This window comes from Cibotium barometz, chromosome 54 (assembly GCF_041138505.1).
Source record: "Cibotium barometz isolate CiBa-2024 chromosome 54, ASM4113850v1, whole genome shotgun sequence".
NCBI lineage: Eukaryota > Viridiplantae > Streptophyta > Polypodiopsida > Cyatheales > Cibotiaceae > Cibotium > Cibotium barometz.
This window is the reverse complement of record NC_141099.1, coordinates 26,012,006-26,034,632: the sequence shown is the minus strand read 5'-3', so window position 1 is coordinate 26,034,632 and position 22,627 is coordinate 26,012,006. Positions and strand designations below refer to the sequence as shown.

The following is a 22,627-nucleotide window of genomic DNA, read 5'->3' as shown; positions in this document are numbered from 1 at the left end:
ATGTGCTTAAGCCGGACTTCCCTGTTCCACATGCGGGTAGTCTTTGCTTCTCCGAGGAGTGGATGACAAGACGAATCAACCTTTTGCTCTCTAATACGAGAGCAAATATCAAGAGAGCAGCAAAGAATAATATGGAGAAGTCCAACGTTTGCATGCCCAAGGAGTGGAGGCACGCACACCGTCGTGAGAAAGCACCCACGTGCTTTTCAACAAGCGATGCAAGTGCTTCCTGACTATGGAAACAAGGGGCATGCTTGGGAGGAAACTCCTCCTTCATTGCTCGTTTCGTAAGTACCTATTTTAGTAATCATTTCTTCTCCTCTTTCATTTTGTTTTATATTATATTGTTTTCTTTAACTAATTGTATATTTTCTTAATTGTTTTTTATAGAGGGAGGTGCGAGTGCTTCCTGACTAACGGAAACAAGGGGCACGCTCGGGAGGAAATTCCTCCTTTCATTGCTCGTTTTGTAAGTACCTATTTTAGTAATCATTTCTTCTCCTCTTTCTTTTTGTTTTGTATTGTATTGTTTTGTAAGTACCTATTTTAGTAATCATTTCTTCTCCTCTTTCTTTTTGTTTTGTAAGTACCTATTTTAGTAATCATTTCTTCTCCTCTTTCTTTTTGTTTTGTATTATTTTCTTTAACTAATTGTATATTTTCTTAATAGTTTTTTATAGAGGGAGGTTATTGGGTGTGACCCAACAAAGGAGGAGTACGACTATGCATACAGAGCCCCTAGTCCGCAATTGTGGGCGTGGATGCATACGCGAGGTGTACACTTGGATGAGTCTATTTTGGGGACTCAAGCAGATGAGGTAAGTGAGCCTAAACCCTTCTCTTATTTACATCTAATTGCATTTTATTTCCCTTGCTTACCTTGCGCTTGATGGCATGTATGTAGGATAAAGGGGAAGAGGAAGAGGGAGGATCCTAATTATGAGCATGAAGCGGTGGAATGGATGTCAATAGGACGATGAAGATGATGATGATGATCACTCGAAATCCAACGAGGATTCCAGTTAGCCACCTCTTCTTTTGCATCCTCGTATGATTGTGATAAGTCTTACTCATCATCCCACTAAGATTATGTGAAAATGCAAAAATTATTTAGTATCAAGACCTTGGTTTTTTTTGCAAGAAGCTAGCAATGTTTAACAGGTTTTGAGGCATAAAATATTTGTACTTACTCAAAAAAACATGTTGGGGCCTCCTCTAAGATAGTGACCCCTCAACCTCTCACACATAGATTCCCAACTTTTTATCCCTATTAAGTTAAGTTTGAATTCATATTTGGATAGAGCATGAAAAATCGAGCACTTTTGCTTTTCATAGCTCGTCACACCCTTGAGAAAGTCACTACAAAGAAATTTGGGGCATCCAATAAGATTGTAACCATCTAATTGCGTTCTGGTGATTCTACTTCATTTTCACACATAACTTCTCCATAATGTAATATGACACCATTTCATTGACATATCTCACTAGTAAAAGTGATTTCTTAGACATATCTCCAGAATTATTGGGTAAAAAGTGAAAATGAATAAATCAATTTACAACACTAGTTTTAATATATATTAAAGAACTAACAATATGAAGTGTGGTCTAAATATTTTATTAAGAAATTTATATTTATTTATTAATAATATATTCATATAAGGAATATATAAAATATATCCTACTAAGTTAAGTTTGAATTCGTATTTAGATAGAGTATGAAAAATCGAGCACTTTTGCTTTTTATAGCTCGTCATCCGAGCTACGGATCAAACTTCTTTGACACCCTTGAGAAAGTCACTATAAAACGATTTGTTGGGGTATCCAACAAGATTATGACCATCTAATCACGTTGTAGTGATTCTACTTTATTTTCACACATAAGTTCTTCATAATGTAATATGACACCATTTAATTGACATATCTCGCTAGTAAAAGTGATTTCTTTGACTATCTCTAGAATTATTGGGCAGAAAGTATAAATGAGCTGACAACACTCTAGTTTTCATGCATATTAAAGAATTGACAGTATGAAGTGTGGTCTAAGCATTTTATTATGTAATTTGTATTTATTTATTAATTATACATTCATATAAAAGGAATATATAAAATATATCTAATTATCAAAAGTTCTGTCAACGGTGGTTCTCTTTGTGTTGGTCCAAACTCTTTCTCTCTCTAGCGAAAAATGGCCCAAAATTGAGTCCAGTTCTCTAATTCTCCCCTAATGCTTCTGCCAGTGTTGTAGTGATTTGGAAACATTACCAAATCACAGCAACACGATAGGGTTCGTCATGTCCAATTGTTGAACCCATATCGCGTTGTAGTGATTTTGTTTTCCTAGTCTTTTGGCAACATTATGCACCTAATGATTCTACTAGTGTTGCAGTGATTTGGAAACTTTGGAGTTTAATTCTCCAATAATTCTTTTCCCAACGTTGTAGTGATTTGGAAACTTTGCCAAATCACTACAATACGATAGGGGTTGTCATGTCCAATTACTGGACCCTTATCACGTTGTAGTGATTTGAAAAACTTTGCCAAATTAGTGCAACATGATAGGGGTCATCATGTCCAAGTATTGGACCCTTATTACATTTTAGTGATTTGAAAACTTTGCCAAATCACTACAACATGATAGAGGTCATCATGTTCAATTGTTAGACCCTTATTGTGTTATAGGGATTTTGTTTTCTTAGGGCTATCTTCGTATTGGTCCAAACTCTCTCTCTCTAGAGAAAAAAGGCCTAAAATTGAGTCTGATTCTCCCTCAATTCTTCCACCACTAGCGTTGTAGTGATTTGAAAACTATGCAAAATCACTACAACACGATAAGGGTCATCATGTTCAATTGTTGGATCCTTATTACATTGTAGTGATTTTATTTTCTTAGTCTTTTGGTAACATTATGCACCTAATGCTTCTACGAATATTGTAGTGATTTGGAAACTTCAGAGCCTAATTCTCCCCTAATGCTTCTGTCAATGTTGTACTGATTTGGAAACTTTGCCAAATCACTATAATGTGATTGGGGCCATCATGTCCAATCGTTGGATCCTTATTGCATTGTAGAGTGATTTAACAAACTTTGCCAGATCACTACAATGTGGTCTTAATGCGGTAGGGGTCCCATCATGTCCAATTGTTGGACCCTTATCGCATTGTAGTGATTTGAAAACTTTGCCAATCCACTACAATACGATATGGGTCATCATGTCCAATTTGTTGGACCCTTACACGTTGTAGTGATTTTATTTTCCTAGGGATCTCTTCTTGTTGTTGGTCCAAATTCTTACTCTTTTTAGAGAAAAAGGGTCTGAAATTGAGTCTAATGCTTCCGTGAGTGTTGTAGTGATTTTGAAACTTTGCCAACTTACTACAACACACACAATAGGGGTCGTCATGTCTAATTGTATGACCCTTATCATGTTGTAGTGATTTTGTTTTTCTATTATTTTAGCAACATTATGCACATAATGCTTCTACTAGTGTTGTAGTGATTTGGAAACTTTGGAGTCTAATTCTCCCCTAATGCTTCCACCAGTGTTGTAGGGATTTGAAAACTTTGCCAAATCACTACAATGTGATAGGGGTCATCATGTCCAATTGTTAGTGTTATAGTGATTTACCAAATCACTACAATGTGATAGGTGTCATCAGGTCCACTTGTTGGACCCTTATTGCATTGTAGTGATTTGGAAACTTTGCCAAATCACTACAACGCGGTAGGGGTCATCATGTCCAATTATTGGACCCTTATCGCATTGTAGTGATTTTGTTTTCCTAGGGCTCTCTTCATGTTGGTCAAAACTCTTTCTCTCTCTAGAGAAAAAAGGCCTGAAATTGAGTCCACACTACAACATGATAGAAGTCGTCATGTCCAATTGTTGGACCCTTATTGCATTGTAGTGATTTTGTTTTCCTAGTCTTTTGGGCAACATTATGCACCTAATGCTTTTGCCAATGTTGTTAGTGATTTGGAAACTTTGGAAAAGAATACGCAACAAGAAGAAAGAAACCAAAAAGACATTGGTGATCCTAACAAGCATTGGAAAGACATTTGGAAAGCAGATGCAAGAATACGCAACAAGAAGAAAGAAACCAAAAAGACATTGGTGATCCTAATAAGCATTGGAAAGACATTTGGAAAGCAGATGCAAGAATACGCAACAAGAAGAAAGAAACCAAAAAGACATTGGTGATCCTAATAAGCATTGGAAAGACATTTGGAAAGCAGATGCAAGCAGAAAGCTAACCTAAAATGTAAAAAGAAGAAAGAAGAAGAGATAACCTCCAAAACATGTGAAATTTTTAGAGAGAAGATGATTCATTAACTGAGCTCGGAAGCTCAAAGGGAACGTTTAAAAATTCTAGAGGGAAGAACTACACAACATATAGACTAAAGATAACTCTTGACATTTTATTATAGATGGAAATGTTACAATCTTAAGGGGATTCCACAACCTCTAGGATATGTGATTTGATACAAACAGAGTAGGTCATAGAAGCTTCACTCCTACTTTCGATTTTTCTACCATCTAACTTCCCTTAGTGCATTACTCTCACATTACTACACATTAATTGGATCTCTTGCTACCATCTTCTATAACAAGATTGCATGCATAATGTTTACCTCCCAATATAAATAACCAATGCTAAAAAACAATGCCTGCCACCCTAACAAAATTTGCTATAAACACAAACAAACATTATGTTCTAATTTCATCTGAATGTAACATCTGGAATTGTTACTTCATATTCAATGGCATCTTCAACAGAGGTCCTCTTTACATCCCATCCCTCCTCCAAAAACTAGTTCATCCTCTATAAAGGCACTCTGCATTCAATGGATATAAAGCTATAAGAAAATCATAATGCTTAGCTATAGAGCACAAAATAATTAGCTATTGAACATAAAAAACAAAGACTACTTACTGAATCTAATTGTTTGTCTTAGATCTTATACTTTGATTAATGGGGATGTAGCATTACGTCCTTGTACATATAAACATGCTGCACAAGGACCTCTATTGCATCATTTGATCACCTTGCAGAACTCCAAGATCCTAACTTTCCAATGCTTGTTAGGATCACCAATGTCTTTTCGTTTTAACTCAAGTGCTTGGTCTCATTGTGATCCAGTATAACTTCCTAAACTGCCAAGGGATCCAACTGTGCCATTGACATCCTTACTTTTGAAAAGCTCCACACAAGTTCAATGCTACATACATGTTTTCTCCTAGAGCTCATCTACAAATGGAGAACATAAAACTATTACCATTTCAATCGGCTTAATAATCTAAATAACTAAAATAAAACTTTAAAAAAATGTTGTGAACCATACCTTGCAAGTAGCTTTCCTTGTAGTCGAGTTGAGAAATAATTATACAAGTTTTCACAAATGACATCATGGTCAATAAGGTTCCATAACAAAAAAACAAAATAAAATCACAAAGAAATCATGATTAGAAAACATATCTTAAATAAGTTTACTGGACTAATAATATTAAGATGGAAGAAAAAAAAGGCTGAGAGAAAGAAACATACTGTAAATTTATGCAAGAGATGAAGTTGATATGGTGGAAATGAGTGATTCACAAGAGAGGTAGGAAAACCACATGAACAAAGTTCAAATTATGGAGAAAGTGAAAATACTTTTGGTTTTTTCTCAAACACAACTAAAACTCAAGTTTCTTCTAGTCTCTAGACTAGTTTTCAATTAGTCTGGACTCTTTTCCTGAGATTCTTTTTAGCATACGTTGTTTTTAAAGTTTGGTAGGTGGTTATTCAGTCCTTACATTCTTCTATTTTTTGCATTTTATGCTAATATATTTTCTTCCTCTTTTTTGAGCTCGAATTTGTGGGGCCCGCTTTGACAAAAAAAGATCCATGTTACATGGATTTAGAATCCAATCACTCTCATTGCCTAGCCTTATATTTTTTTAATGGGATCTAAAAGGGACCATTTGGAGTGGTGATGGTGGGGACGACCTTCATCTTACATGGGTGCAATTTGATCATACACATAAAGTACATAATTGGGTCATGACATGCCATGTTTACGAACCATTGTATAAGTGTAATAAGTTATTATATATTTCAACTTTTTTATTTTATTAAAGATATATAGCTAATTTATTTTCGTGCAGATGAAGCACAAGCCAATTGGAATGCCATAAGAATAATGTACAATGAAGTGGCCGATAAGAAGATGGAAGGTCATGAAATATCACATCTTTTCCATTGGGAACAGAGTTTGATAAATCACACCACCTGATATGTTAGAAAAGAAGATCAAATGGAACAGAAGGAATTGTGTGAGAAATGGAGAACTTCATGTTCAAACCGGGAGGTAATGTCTCAGAGTAGACATATTTGCAACTGGTGGAGAAGCAAGCAAGTAAGGCAATCAAATATCCCTGCCTTGGATAGTTGGTTTAGTTGGTTGGAAATACATATTTCACATTGAGGGGAATTGATGTTAGTGGTACTCTCACTAACTTGTTTGTGTGATTTACCATAATGTCTTTTAATTCAAGTAAAGCTTAATACTTGCACATGTCAAAATTTTAGGTTGTCTAGTCTGCCGAGGAGCTAGAAAACACACCAAGGATAAATCTTACATAGTGTAAACATGGAAGCTAGATGATGGTGGAAGAGGCTCATAAGAAAAAGATAGCTGCATGCATATCAGACATGGACAAATCTCCATTGCAAAGTGCAAAGCAACATGCATACATGTTGGGAAAGCATGTACGATATGGACTTAATCTAGATACATTGATGGCCAGTATATAGGAATGTTCCTCATACAACTGAAGTGGCTCACCTTGTGGAAGGAGAAGTTGGTGGAACTCAAATGTATCAAGAGAATTGAGTCTTAGAAGGTGATAGGGAAATTGTGCATCACAAAAGAAGGCCATTTCATGTAATTAATATGGAGGATAATAGTTAGTATATCGTCTCGAGTATAATTATGAAAATAAGAAAAGACAAACTAAGGAGAATATTTTTCATAGAGCAAGATACAACACTTTAACATGACACACTTGCAACATAACTCTGGTGTATGTTAGATGGAAGGTGTGTTATGGAGCAATCCGTTCATCGAACACAGTGGGCAATTAGGAGTATACCTTTAAATAGTAAGGTGAAATGCCTTGGGTGGATCATTGAAGGAACAAGGAGGACAAAGTGCAATAAAATCATCCATATGTGCTACAAGTGTGCCATATCCATGTTTCTTTTCAAAGAGAAATCACCCAAGAGGCTGCAATTCATGTGGTTTTTCCCCCATGATGTAGTACACTCTTGGCACCCAGATTAGCAATATCTCACCCATACCAGTTTTGCCTTCTATTTGGCTCATTAAGGAGGGAACAAAATGGACTCAGGAAGAGGCAAATACATTGGTCTATGTTAGATTTAGGTTGGACACTACAGATAGCGTAGCTTGTGAAATGTCACCGCATCTCGAGATGGAAACATCAAACATCATAGGCGAAGGCATGGGGGAAGGTATTGCTAGTGCCACATTAAAGACTGCGAGTGAATTCAACAAGATGGGCATGGTTGGGAGAAGTGGAGTGTTCGCATGAAATGGTGAAGAGGCATTTCAAGAGAAGCAGAAAAGAGAATAGATTCTGCACTGATTGAAAATGTAGTTAATCAATATGAATATGAGATATTTGAGATAGAAGCAGATGGACCAGATAGGAAGTCTTATGAAGTGCATATATATATTCTCAACCTTGGTGTACATGCCCATATTTTCATAAACATGTAAGGGAAAAAGCCTTATGTGGCATGCACACATTTACTACATATTCATGCGATTTTTGAGGCTTCAAAGCTTCAACAGAATACATCAACCAAAGATACCCAATCATAATGTGAGGGAAGCTCTCTCCCATCCCCACGGACCTATCCGTGATATGGATGGATCTTAGATCATGACTCTATCGCGTCTAGGGCCTATCTATGATTTCGTGCTTGGTGAAAAAGAGAAGATCTACACTTATGACACTTACGCTTATGCTTGGATAAAATTTTGGCACTTATGATTGCATAGTTTTTGAATAATATGGAGTTGATATTGTGATACTTATAGTTAAATATTTTTTTTGGATAACATAAGCCTTGTTATTATGTTTTTGATTATGTAGATCTATCATAGACAAATCTTCCTTACCTTTTGGGCCTTGGCACATGAGAATGCTTTCTTGTTGATTCTTGAGCCATACAAGAGGGTGGGACATCTCTCTCTCTCTCTCTCTCTCTCTCTCTCTCTCTCTCTCTCTCTCTCTCCAAGCGACAACCTTTAACTTTTATAGGAAACAACCTTTTTACCTTGTCTTAAAACATCAAAGTGCATCTAGGGTAAGAGGGTAGACTTTAATGAGTTTTTGAAATTTCAATGAAAGCTTGTGATCTACCTTCTCAACAATGTGCTAGAAATTTCAATGAAAGCTTGCAATCTACCTTCTCAACAACAATGTTTCATTTTATTTTTTGTTGCTCGAAAATAATTTTGAAGTCAAAAACAAACTAATAGTTGGAACTACTCAAACTCGATGACTTGGTCAAGTTACATGAATGGGGAGTTCACAGCACAACAAAGAGCCAATAATGTGATGAGTTTTTTTTATCAATGATGTTGCAAAAGCTCAACAAAGATGCAGGAGTATTATTAGAGTGGAAGCTGTCTTTTGGGATTAGTGTGAAGGTGGTTGTGAAGGTGGTAAATGACCAATATTTTATTGGCCCCTCCACCCTACACAAAGTGACGGATTCAATATAAAGTGCCTTGAAGAGAGAGAGAGAGAGAGTATATAATGTGCCGAGAGAGTCCGACGTGGAAGAGGAGGTGACATGGCATGAAAGGAACTTTAAGTCGTGGAGGTCATAAGGCCGTTGGATGCAATCGGTCGGCACATAGTCGTAGGCCGAGCGTGCAAAGCGAGAGGTGAAGCATGGGGGGATGGCCGAGTGCGTGAGCCAGCAATCTGAGAAGGCCACGTATCGTGCAGCCGGCCTGCAAGATGCGGACACGTAGACCATTTCGTTCTTGGCAAGTTTCCAAGAAGGCACGTTAACTCTTGATTTTGAAGAAGCCCTTAGCAGAATCCATAGCCTTCAATTTCTGTTAATCTTGCTAGCAATCGCCATTATCCATAGCTTTGAAGCTCCATCACCCTTGCTGTCAAGAGAGATTGCTGTTTGCTCTTATGGAGATGTCTACAATGTATCGTTCTCCTCCTTGCACCATTTCTCTGCAAGCATCCTTCTCTGATCAAAGCCATCTGCTATTCTATGGTCCCTCACCTTGCTTTCAGTCGATTAATTCCCTTAATTCTACTGTTAGTACTGGAGTTACCTTTGCACGCTTCACTCCTGTCCGCCCTAGACGATTCTCGCTTTGTCCCAAAGCAGCATGCAATACATGCGACTCTAACGCAGTCGAGCAAGATCTTCTCAAAGAGCTCGCTGATTTGAAGGCACATATGAAGCAGAAGAAGAAGCAACTGAAAGCTCACATGAAAGAGAAGAAGAAAGCGCAGAAGCAAGAAATGGTGAAGGAAAAGGGCTGTTCTTCATCTTCTTCGAGCTCTTCTTCGGAGTCCAGCGATGGCGAGTGCGAGACAGTAAACATGAAGCGTTTGAGGCAAGAGATGCCACAATCAGGCATTCTTGGTTTTCCCTCAGGCGCTGCAAACGCAGGGCCAAGAGAAGGCACGGTAAGGGGGGCTGTGGCAGGGAAAATCGAAGTTTGCATTGGCGGGAAGTGCAAGAAAGCAGGGTCTGAGCAGCTGCTTTCTTCTTTGAGAGGGCAAATCCCAAGCGACTCTTGTGTGCGGGTAATGCCTGGCAAGTGCATGGGCAACTGTGGTATGACCATCAATGTGAAGGTCCAAAAGAATGAGACTAACCCCCAACACCTTAGCCATGTGGGTCTGGACGATGCTAGCCTCACTCTAAGCCATCACTTTGGCCTAGGTCCTCCTCCCTCTGGCTTGCCTAGCTTTGGCTCCTCCGCTCCTTCCTTAGCCCCTCAATTTCTCACAACTTCAGCTTCCACATAAAAATTTCTTTTATTTTATTGTTATTTCTATGTTAAACTATTTCTTGACGACCTCAATTCCATTTTATGATCAAGAGGAAGAAACCTCTCCTTGTAAAGTTGCCTTTCTTTACAATTTCTCGTGGTTAAGCAATTTTTTCCAATTTCTTGGTGGCTAAGCAGTATTTTTTTCCATCTTGGGCAAATTTTTCCCATCTTTGGGGTGCTTACTTCAATTATCTAGTTGTAAAATATCATTCCTTTGACTGCAAATATATGTTCCCTTTAGTAAAGTTTGTGAAGTTGGAAATCGATCACACCTTCCCTTTTGTGCAGAGGGATATGAGTTTTGGTACACCTTTCCTTTTGTGCAAAGGGATATGAGTTTGGGTACACCTGTGTCCTTTGACCTCTATCCTCCAAATATGGTTTCCTTGTGTGGCCCTACTATGTGTGTGTATTTATAAATGTTACCCTTGGGAACATTTATGTTCTCTATTATGTTTCCTAATAAAGGGACGAATATTAGCTCAATGACTAACCTAAAGGGCTTAGGGGTGCATGATGAGGGAAAATATAAGGAGATGATCTAAAGGGCTTAGGGGTGCATTATGGGAAAAAAGATGAGGGGCTCATATGGGTTGAACATAGAAAACGATAAGGGGATGATATTTATGTGTGTAATTATAAATGTTTCCCTAAGTTGGGAACATTATGTTCTCTAGTATGTTTCCTAATAAATAAGCCCTCCAAGTAAGTTCATTGATGTGGTCTCCCTTGATTTAAGAGTAGGGACTTATATTAGCTCAATGGATAACCTAAAGCGCTTAGGGGTGCATGATGAGGAAAAATATAACAGGATGATCTAAAGGGTTTAGGGGTGCATGACCGGAAAAAAGATGACGGGCTCATATGGGTTGAACAGGGGTGCATGATGAGGAAAAATATAAGGGGATGATCGAAAGGGTTAGGGGTGCATGACAGGAAAAACGATGAGGGGCTCATATGGGTTGAACATGGCAAAAGATACAAGGATGATCTAAAGGTTAGGGGTGCAGGATGGGAAAAAGTTAGGGGATGATCTAAAGGGCTTAGGGGTGCATGATGGGAAAAAGATGAAGCGCTCATATGGGTTGAACATGAAAAACAGGGGCTAATAGATGTTAGGGGTGCATGACAATGAAAAAGATATGGCTAATGGCTACTTGCCAAAAAGGTTACATCTCTGGCTAATGGCTACTTGCCAAAAAGTTTACATCTCTTCCATACTTAAGAATATATAAATTTAGGCCACTCTTAAGCTGATGAGTGACCATATGGAGAAATCTATGGTTAATTATTTAACATTTTTATACATGAATTGCCTATAAAGAGGCTTTTAGAGAGTTTGAGTGTATGTACTAACTTATTTGATGGGTAGGTGCAAATGGCTGATTGCCAAAAACTACACATATCTTCCATACATAAGGGTTTATAAATTCAGCCCCCTCAAGTTGTATAGACGAGGAGCCATATGGAGAGATCTATGGTTTATTATTTGACATCTTCATACATGGATTCTCTTTAAAGAGGCTTTAAGGGACCGAGTATGTACAATGCTTAAGACCAATGTTCTACAATTTAATATAAGGTATCCATTCTTGATTTTTATAAGGTATCCATTCTTGATTTTTAAGGCATCCATTCTGAATGTTTACCTCCATGCATGAGCAAGGAGTTGAAGAGCCATAATGTCTAATTGTAACCCCCTCTTAGTTTATTCGTCCTACCATTTGCACGATATTGTGAGAGGGATTGTTTTGGCTAGTCAAAGATGGCTAGGCAAAGAGAGGTGGTCAACATGAATCAACCTAATATTTTTTCTTTTGTTACACTTTAAAAATCTAAGATTTCTCTACAAGAATTGAAAGTGTAGGCCTACTCACCACCTCTAGAAAGAACAAAACAAACATAAAAATAAACTTAAAAGGTGAGCTAATAGCAACAAGAAGAAAATATAAAAAAATGTGTTATTTGAGTGAACATGGCTGTGGTAATGGATCTTGAAGAGGAAGAATGGGAATGCAAGCCAGCATTGCTATGTCTCCCAAGCTTATGTGGAAGAATTTCCATGGTCGTCAAAACATGAATCCAATCCTCAAAGTTGTTAGGCTCCAAGAAGGGCTCATATTTTGGGTCCTTATTGTCACCATCCAACATTCTATTGCTCAATCTTGTTGCTTTACATATATTGACGATTGAAGTGCTTCGAGCTTCTTCTATGTTGCATGCTCTATAGATGTCGGCTCTTTCAAGTCCAAACGGTTGTGCTACACTCATTTGCAAGACTTCCATGACCCCATTAGGTGTCTTCCATGCTTTCAAGTCTATGTTTAAGGACTGGTTAGCCTTGCGTATGTAAATGTGATTGGCATTGCGTCTCTCATGTAAGACCTTTCGAGATCATAGTGTATGACCCTCTTCTTTACATGCTTTTTCCATTCCATGCAGCCATAGCAATGGTGGCTGCTCTCACGATTGCCATCCATAGAGCATGCACTGAATCTCCTCATAGTTCATAACATAGGCTTGTGCATATCTCTTGGCTACCAATCTTGCCTTCTACCTGCTCACAAACCCTTTAGAATTTCATTTTACTTTGTAGATTCACTTATATCTAATTGCCTTCTTCTCCTTAGGCAAAAGCACCAAATGACACGTCTCATTTGCGTCCAATAAAACCACCTCTTCATCCATGCCATCTTTCCAAATACTTATGTCCAAGTGCCTCCCTCAAAGCATGTGGGCTTTAACTTTTGTATATATTTGTTGTATTTCTTTGACCATATTGATACCGAGATTTTTATCACGTGAATTTGCATTTAATTGATGTTAAGATAAGAACATTGTAAATATATGCCACTAGGATGCTCGGATTGGTTGAATCTCGTCATATAGAATAATTGAATGCCCGGATTGGTTGAATCTCATCATATGGAATAATTGGATCATCTACTATAAGGTTATTGGCTTAGGATAAGCATTAATTTAGATTATGGCATATTTAGTGGAGTGCACATTAATAGATGGTCATATTTACAGAGTTTGTTTTTCTTGGCTTTTTTAGAGCCAAAGTTTTGTATAAATAAGGGTTGTCCCTGTCTCATAACTCAAGGAGTCTTGGGGTTTCATCCTTTTTATCAATGGAGACTCTCTTCTTCCTCTCTTGCTCTCTATGTTTTATCAGTAGTCATGCTTTCAAGCACACGATGAGGTGCTTTGTCCTGAACAAAAGAGCCCTTACATTCTTGGTGAACCCCACATGAAAGCGTCTACCTTTGGAGAGAAGCTTTTGGAAAGCTTTTATTGTTTTTCTTATGCACCTATCCAAGAGATAAGGATATTCAGTCGGCAGCACCCACGTGCATATAAGAGAGAGAAAGCTTTGTTTGCTAAAGCTTTTGAAATGCGCCTATTCAAGAGACTCAAAGAACCTTTGTTATTCTTAATCAGAAGCTCGTGAAAGCTTGTTTTTTCTCTTCTACCAGCTGCGTTTACCGAAAGAGAACTTCAGTTTACGACTCAATGGCTGCGAGGAAGCGCATCAAGTAGGACATCTAAAGCCCGGTCTGCCACCCTGTGCACGCTGGTCTAGCGTACACACCTTTGCGTTTTACTACTAGGGTAATTAGTGCTAATTACAGTCAAGGGTAATTAGTGCTAATTACAATCAATTTTTGAAGCCATTGAGGGCTCTACTTTAGTAGCCTTGGGGTGTTGCTACACTTGTTAATTATAGTCAAGGGTAATTAGTGCTAATTACAGTCAATTATTGAAGCCATTGAGGGCTCTGCTTTAGTAGCCTTGGGGTGTTGCTACACTTGTTAATTATAGTCAAGGGTAGTTAGTGCTAATTACAGTCAATTATGGAAGCCATTGAGGGCTCTACTTTAGTAGCCTTGGGGTGTTGCTACACTTGTGCATCATCAAAATCAATTTGTCCCTTGTTTCAGCACTTCAAATGGCTCTCCCAAATCAAGGTATTTTCTGGCTTTATAGTTTTAAATTTTGGAAAGTATTAATCACATGAAAAACATACCTCCATCTTTGTAAGGGAAGTATTAATCACATGAAAAGAATATCTCCAGCTTTGTAAGGGACTAGACACTAGATTTGGGGAAACCCTATTGTAAAGAACTTCCCATTCCCATAAAAAAACCATGGCAATTCTACTCATAGTAGATAAATTTATCGGTGATGGTTTTCATACATGCCAAGTAAAACTTGAGTCTTTTCTCATGAAAGATGGGCTTTGGGGGATAATTAGTGGAAGGGAGAAATGCCCCAAATTAAAAGAAGAAGAAAAAATAGTTTGGTTGGGAAGAGATCAGATAGCTCTAGATATCATTGCATAAGGGCTAGGAGATAGTTTCATCCATCACATTGCATTAGAAGATAATTCTAAAGGAGCACAGGATAAACTAACGAAGCTATTTGGTTCCAAATAAAATAACTTCAAAATAAGTCTAAAAATTTAGTTTTTTGTGTTGAAGAGAGTGAGACACTCTAGGAACATCTAAATAAAATGAAAAGTGTTACGCAACAACTTGCACGTGTTGGGTCTCCAATGGTGGAAGAGGGGGACGTCGTAGAAATCGTGGAAGAGGATGATGCTATAGAAATCCTTCTCAAGAGCATGACCTTGGAAGAGTTCAATCCATTTGGTGGGTACCTTGAAGAATCTACTCGACCTAACCTTTACTAGCCATTGAAGTAGCCTTGATTGACGAAGACAAGAGATTCAAAGTCCAAGTAGGTGGATCTTCATCACACTACGAGGAGAAAGTATTCTTTACCAAAAAGGACTAAGAGCTAGAGTAAAGTACAGCTTTTATGGCAAGCGAGGCCAGATTATTGGAGCAAGAAGAGTCCAAATAACACTTAAGCAAACATCATGATGAAAGAAGAGGCAAATGAAGGTTTTCCTAAGGAGGCAATTCAGCAAAAAGGTTTTTTTAGTTTATGGAAGGAGGCACCTCTCTCACCTTGTGTTTAAACCCACTCATTGTATTTCTACACTTCTGTAAAAGTACATGCTCTAAGCTAACATTTTAGTCTGTGAAGGACCTATGATAGACTACTCTAGCAAATGCCTAAGAGTGTACATCTAGTGTATGTATGGTTGTAGTAGTTTATCACACTTGAGGGGGAAGCATTGAAATAGCAAGTGATATTGGGTAAATTCTAGGAGCAAGGGGGAGTGTTGTGTAACCCTCAAACATTTATATAAGTTACATAAGTGACAAACTATGGTTCAAAGGGTCAAAGGGAGCCTAGTTCAAAGCGTCAAAGGGAGCCTAAAGATAAAGGAATATGTAGAATGGCTTGCCCATGTGGGGCCAAAAGAAGGTGCCTAGAAGAAGTGGGAAAGATGTCAATTGGGCGCTCACTTTATGGTGCTCAAGTCTAAAAAAGACTAGGGAAGACTAGGCACCTAGAAGAAGTGGAAAAGATGTCGATTGGGAGCTCACTTTATGGTACTGAAATCTAGAAAAGGCTAGGGAGGACTTAATCAAGCTGATGGGCCATGATTAATGGCTAATGGAGATATGTACTCAAGCCTAGAAAAAGTCTCTCTACCTAATGGATTATCACATGAGCTTTTATGCTAAACCTCTTGCCTTATCTCATTATGCCTCATTTTTGTTATTAGCATTGTCATTAGTGTTAATATTTTTCTTACATTTCTAGCATGCTAAGATGTTGATTCTAATCCATTTCTACACACCCTAATCTTCTTTAGATGCAAATCTCCAGTGAACGCCAGTTTGAGCCCATCAATAGATGTTCCGTTGTGTCTAAGCAAGCTTAAGCAAGAATGGGTAACAATGGGTTCCACCTTAACTCATGTGTTGACACTACCTTTAGAGAAGTTTGAGGATTCCTTGGTGCCAAGCAGTAGAGGCCATCCCCTTGCCCATGTGTAGTGGAATTACCCATCCCAATTCCCATTAAAGAAGAGACACCCATGGTTCCACACCCTAAAGAGTGCCATGCACACACTTCTGTGGCACTCTTGAGCAATCTCAAGGCTCAAAAAGATCACCATGATCTCATAACACCTATACGTGCCATGTTAGAAAAACAAAGATCAATAAACTACTGTTAGAGTGGAAATAACATGGAGTTCTATTATTATAGCAAAGGAGTGCTATAAAAATAGAATGATCTTAAAAGTGAGAAGCTACAGCAAAAGGAAGCTATGCATCTTCATCGACGACACTTGGAATACACACATGGGCTCTATAGTAGTAGACACATCAATAGACATAGATATATTAGGCACTTGCATTAAGACTCATCGTCTCAATAGTCATCCCACGTACATTTCTAGATAGAGGGATGATGGGGGCACAAGCATGGCCCATGGTACGACCCATAGCCTCGACCTTCCTCAAATCAGCAAAACCTTTTGTGGCCTCTTCTTTAGCCCCACCACCCATTGATCCACATTGCCTCTCAGTGTGCTCACTAGCATTAAATTCCTCGAGCCATAGAGAGGCCACCCAATTCCATTGCTACTATGGGCAAATTCTATTGCCATGAATTAAAAATCTAATAATCGTGATTGCCCAAAAAAGGGATGTCAACTAAATGTCAAATAAAGTCGTAAAAAGAGTCAAAGAAAGCAGTGAGTTGGAAAAATCTTCAACACATAGGGGCATACATTTTTCCCATAGCCCATGCACGTCACCTATATATTTCACTACGGGAATCATAATTTTTTTCCACATCTTGCACCTTTTAGTATGCATGCACACAAGCACCAGTACAACTAACCTCATCAATTCCAATCTTCTAGGTCTATTCCATATTTGGATGAGGGCACCATGGAAAGCACAAGCTTGGACCATGGCACAAGGACCCATAGCCTAGATAACCCTTGACCAACAAAAAAGCCTCAATGCATGCATCCTCTACTTTGATGCCAATTCAACACCCCAGTTCAACACAAATAGAACCTAGCCATGGCCAACATATTCGCCCACACAAAGTGAAAGATCCCTGCCCCCTCCGCGCAACAAATCCCAAGGTGCTAGCAGTGGAAGTAGCACTTCTTGCGCAGGGCAGAGCCTGTCACTCGGGGCCTCGCCCACAGATATCCGGACAAGAGACTAATCCCTTGGTCTTCCAAAACTGAACCCAGAAAAACTTCCCTCGCCCAGCAAACACAGGTGATTCCTCCAGGATATTTTATTCTAACGTAGTCAAGGTCTTAACTAACCAAGCTGATCCGACCGAACCTGTAAGTCTCATGGTCAGATCAAGGAAGAGACTTGTACTTGGATCATAGATACCAACGCTTTTTTCCTCATCAAGAGGCACACCCGTTGATTCTTTTCAATAGAACAAGGGTTATCTGGGATTTACTTCAACTATCGTAACTTAACAGAATTGAGTCTCATTTTAGGGCTCCATCATTCCAGCCTAACCCCATCCAATCCCATGGGTTAGCCAACAGCCCACCAACCACTGTAATGATAGGATCCATTTAGAAATTTGGTTATGTTTTGCCCCGGGTAGTACCAAGGAAAAGAGTTCCCAGGCCCCTTAGCAGGCCCCTTAGCCGGCGCTTCAAATAAACTTCAAGATAGTCACACCACTTACACACCCAATATGAAATTGCCTGTTTCACAGATTATTCGGTTGTCTTTAAAACAATCTTTTAATCAAACCATAATATCACTGATCATAATCCTCCAAAATATCTAGCTTGAATTCTAATTTCCAATCATTCCTTCATCGGTGTACCTATGGCATCATTAGTAACCAGAACGCTCACCACCTGTTCACTCAGGGGCCTTTTCGATAGTTCCTAGCTCATAGTACCCGAAAATATAATCACATAAGAAAAATCCAGATGGACTCTCCGTTGAAGATTAGCAAGATCAACCAACAGATCCATATAAAAAGATCCATGGACTCATTTGTTGAGGACTAGTAAGGCCAATCAACCAGATCCATGCCGGAGTTCAGAAAACAACTCTAACTCCTTGTTCCATTTTCTTCCCCGACGCACGCGTGGGTATCTTCGGCGACCCAGATCCTGAGCATCGTATGGTCAGCACCCTCTAGGCTCCTTTGTAGGTCACCTAGTGGTCACCTATCCATGCCCGAGTTCAGAAAACAACTCTAACTCCTTGTTCCATTTTCTTCCCCGACGCACGCGTGGGTATCTTCGGCGACCCAGATCCCGAGCATCGTATGGTCAGCACCCTCTAGGCTCCTTCGTAGGTCACCTAGCGCTTCACTCATAGGCCGCTTCCTTGATCCCTCATCCACCGCCGGAAGCTCACCATTTAAATCGAGGGGCAAGACCTCGGCCGACCTTGCTACGCGAGACGTCCTCCATTGACTCTCCATCAACTGTTGCAACTTTAACACTTAGGTCTCCATGACCTCATTCACAAGATGGTCAAAATGCTTCCCCATCATTCTTGACATAAAACAGTCATTTAAAAGCAGGTTTCATAAATATAGTTTCTAAGGAGCTCTCATCTTTCCACATTGTTCCACATCATTTCTCAATATTCCACATTCTTCTACATCAATTCACATTGCTTATTCCACATCCAGTCATATGTATTCCCATCGTCCTTCATCCATTCTCATCCAATCACATCATATTACATCTCATCACATCTATTCACATCTATCCTCATCACATCATGTCACAACATATCCACATCACATCTCATCCATTCATATCACATCACATCCATCTACGTTCATTTAGATCCACATATCATCACATCACGTTCACATCTATTTACATTACTTCACATCTATTCACATCTACCCAGGTCCACATCACATCACATTTCATCTATCCACATCATATCTCATCCATTCATATCTAACCAGATCCACATCACATCACATCCATTCACATATCATTACATCTCACCACATCCATTCAGATATCATCACATCACATTCACATCTGTTCACATCTCATCGCATCCATTCAAATCTCATCACATCCATTCACATCCACTCACATCTCATCACATCCATTCACATCTCATCACACCCATTCGCATCCATCACACCCATTCATTCACATCTCGTCACATCCATCCTCATCTTATCACATCTCGTTCACATCACATTCATTCACATCTCGTTCACATCACATCACATTTATTCCATCCACATTTCATCACATCCACATCTATCCATATCCATCCACATTACATCTCATCCACATCTATCCATATCACACCACATCCATTCACAGCTCATCACATTCATCCGCATCCATTCATTCATTCACATTCACATCTATCCACATCCATCCATTCATTCACATTCACATCTATCCACATCCATCCATTCATTCACATGCACATCTATCATATCACATTCACATTCACATCTCATCTAATCACATCGCATCCATTTACATCTCCCATCACATTCATTTACATTCATTCAGATCCACATCACATCTTATCACATCCACTTTTAGTACCATTTTCTACTTTGAATACTGATAGAACTTTTCTAAGTTTTTGCCAATTGCTTGGCCTAGTTAAAGGTACTTTTTCTCAACCCCATTGAATCTACGTATCAGAGTGTTGTTGAAGATTTAAAAAGGAAAAATAAACCTTATCAGTATTGAATAGTAAAAACTCAGAAAGAGCATTTACATATTGTATTTTCATTCCTTAAGCTTCATTAATGAGAACTAGTTCTAAACTTCCGTTTACTCATTGGATCCTCGACATCCAAGGGATTCCAGATTCCCTTTTCTCTGAATAAGAATTATCCAAGTTTTCTCGATGGATATTTTTTCATTCTTTCTCAAATTTCTCAAGTAAGATATATTTAATATTCTTCTTTTTGAATAAAAGATTCATGGGATTTAAAAAAATCAATTCTACCCGTATTTCTCAATAAAAATGATAATACTCAAAATTCTACTTTTGATAAATTCTCATAATTTGAATTTTTGCCAAAAATTTCTCTTTTACCATTTAATTACTTTGATCTCAAATATGATAGGAATTCCTCTTTTTGCATAAAAATAAATTTACCAAAAGTTTCTCTTTTCTTTTAATTAAATATTTATGCATAAATACTAAAAAAATATTTCCCATGAATATGATGAAAATCATTCTTTTTGCACAGGATGTCCAATCCTAGAAAATGGTAGGAAGTCCTCTTTTAGCATTATGCATAAAAATAAGATATGTATTATTTTCTGAAAATTTTACCACATCTTCACTACTACTGATAATTCTCAATTTTTCCTAAAAGAGTAAAGCTTGTAATGAAGATATGATAGTAGTTCCTCTTTTATGCTTAAAATCAAACTATGAATTTAAATCATAATTTTAACCATAATTATAAACATAACTATGATTATCTCACTAGATTAAGCTAATTTCAACATTCCTCTTTTCCCAAATTGTTAGGATAATCCATTTCTCATTTAGAATGAATTAAAGTAGTTTTTAACTACTCATAAATAATCTAAAAGAATTTACCATTATTTTAATAGCACAAAATCATGAAAATATCATTTTCTTTTAATCTCTAGCTTATCAAGCCTAGAGTTTAGCTTTGAACTAAGAGACTATCATTGAGAAGCATCTTTTTTCAAGGGATTTAGCCATAAAGATGGCTATTCTTTTAGAGAGAGAGAGATTTACTTAAAGAAAGCATTACAATTAAGCATAAAGATCAACTTTCTCTTAATTAAACATTAAGACTTTTAGGAAAAGCTTGATTTGAATTAAAACAATCATTTTGAAAGCTTCTCAAGCTTGAGAGGGGTTGAGAAGAAGAAAGTCATTGAGAAATTTGAAAAAAACCATAAAAAACGATTTTACCTGTGTAAGTTTGGCTTGATTCTCTATTAGCATTGAAGCCCCTAACCAATCAATTGGTCCGCCAAGAGGAGAAGAGAAACTCCAAGAGTTGTTGTAGAGAGAGAGAAGCTCCAAGCTCTCAAGAGAGAGGAATTTAAGGGATAATAAAAAATATGATTATTTTAATATAATACGAAAATACAAAGAAATGAGCGTTTATTTATAGGTGAGGGAGGCCACTAACCAAGTCCAACTGGGTTCTAGAATTTTCTAGGTTCAGTTTGACTCAATTTAGATAGGACTTGGACCAGCTTGGCTCCCTTATTGATTTAGTTAGATCCAAGAGAGAGGAGAGATAAAAATATCACATTTTTTAAAATTAAAAAGCCCTTCCACACATGTGAAAAAGGCGCCTACCTCAAAGGTCCCCCTTTCCTTACCAAGGTATCAAAAATGCATCATTACTCCAAAATATCTCATTTTTTTAGTAATATCTCTTAATTTTTAACTAATAAATCTTGTACTCAGTCAACTCTTCATATTATGTGAGCATTTACTCATTTTTGGGTATTTTCTTTTATTCTTTGGATTTACCTCATCCCAACACTTAGATTAATCCAATTGGCCCATTGGAACCTTAATTGGACCATAATCCCAAAATTTCTAAAAATGTAGACCCTTAGGCTAAGGTCCCTTATACCATTTTCAATTTATTCCTAATGCACATTGGAAAGTTTATTTTGAACTTCTGTTTCAGGTGAATCCATTTTAGACACTAGGAAAATTTTGGTATCCAAAGATATCTCAATTTTGAATTACCTCTCTCTAGGCCAAAACAGGGTAAAACAAGATCTTTCTTCTATTTCAGAGAGGGGAATAATTACAAGAACAGAAGGGGAGGTTCTTACACCTTTACACCTCAAAAGCTGGAGGGACTACACAAAGACACCAAATCTCATGATCATGCACGGTGAGATCCGAACGTACTAACATGTCGCTCCAAAAAGATCCAAACCACCATCTACCCACGCAAATACTTCCATGGTGGTCTTGGTACTCATTCTACCAATCATATGGTGCAAATTGATTCTATCAAACAACCTAATTTTTGAAGGGTCCTAGCCATTTCCATGCCATTTCCACAATAGAAGGAGGTCTCGCCCATGAAGGACTTCTACATTACCTATACCTTTCATACCACCTCAACAAAATATTTCATAAGCTACCTACCACCTGTACTACCTAAGACTTATCATCACTAATATGCCTTGCACAATTGTCATGGATCGAGCTCCTATAATACCACTTAACCTTCCATGCCAACTTTATAGCATAATGATCCTAGGGCATCCACACCTTTGCATCTTGGCATTTCCTTTGGGCTATGGCTAGCTAGGGTACTCTTGGTGTGACCTCCTTGAAGGGTTGTTGAGGTTGGGGTTTGGGGGGTGGTGTGTAACTTTCTCGGTGAGGTTTTGGATCTCCATAATGGTTTGAGGGGGTGGTCAAAGACTATTTCTAGGGATAGGCTTGGTAGAGTATTATGCATAATGAGAGAGATTAGATTAGAGAGACTTAAAATAATCAAGATAAGACATGATTAAGTTTGATATCCATAATGGTACGAGTGGTGATCAACAACTATTTCTAGGGATAGGCTTCGAATAAAATGTATTACATTATGCTTTAGAGATGCTTTACAACCATACAATTA

General features: G+C 38.1%; 1 protein-coding gene across 1 annotated transcript; it reads left to right on the top strand.

The window, feature by feature from the left end:
• The first annotated feature begins 9,067 nt into the window (after positions 1-9,067).
• On the top strand, positions 9,068-10,252 carry LOC147607990 (uncharacterized). The gene has a single exon (XM_086789985.1). The coding sequence runs from the start codon at positions 9,225-9,227 to the stop codon at positions 10,077-10,079; it is 855 nt and encodes a 284-aa protein (XP_086646111.1). The 5' UTR covers positions 9,068-9,224; the 3' UTR covers positions 10,080-10,252.
• Positions 10,253-22,627: the final 12,375 nt, after the last annotated feature.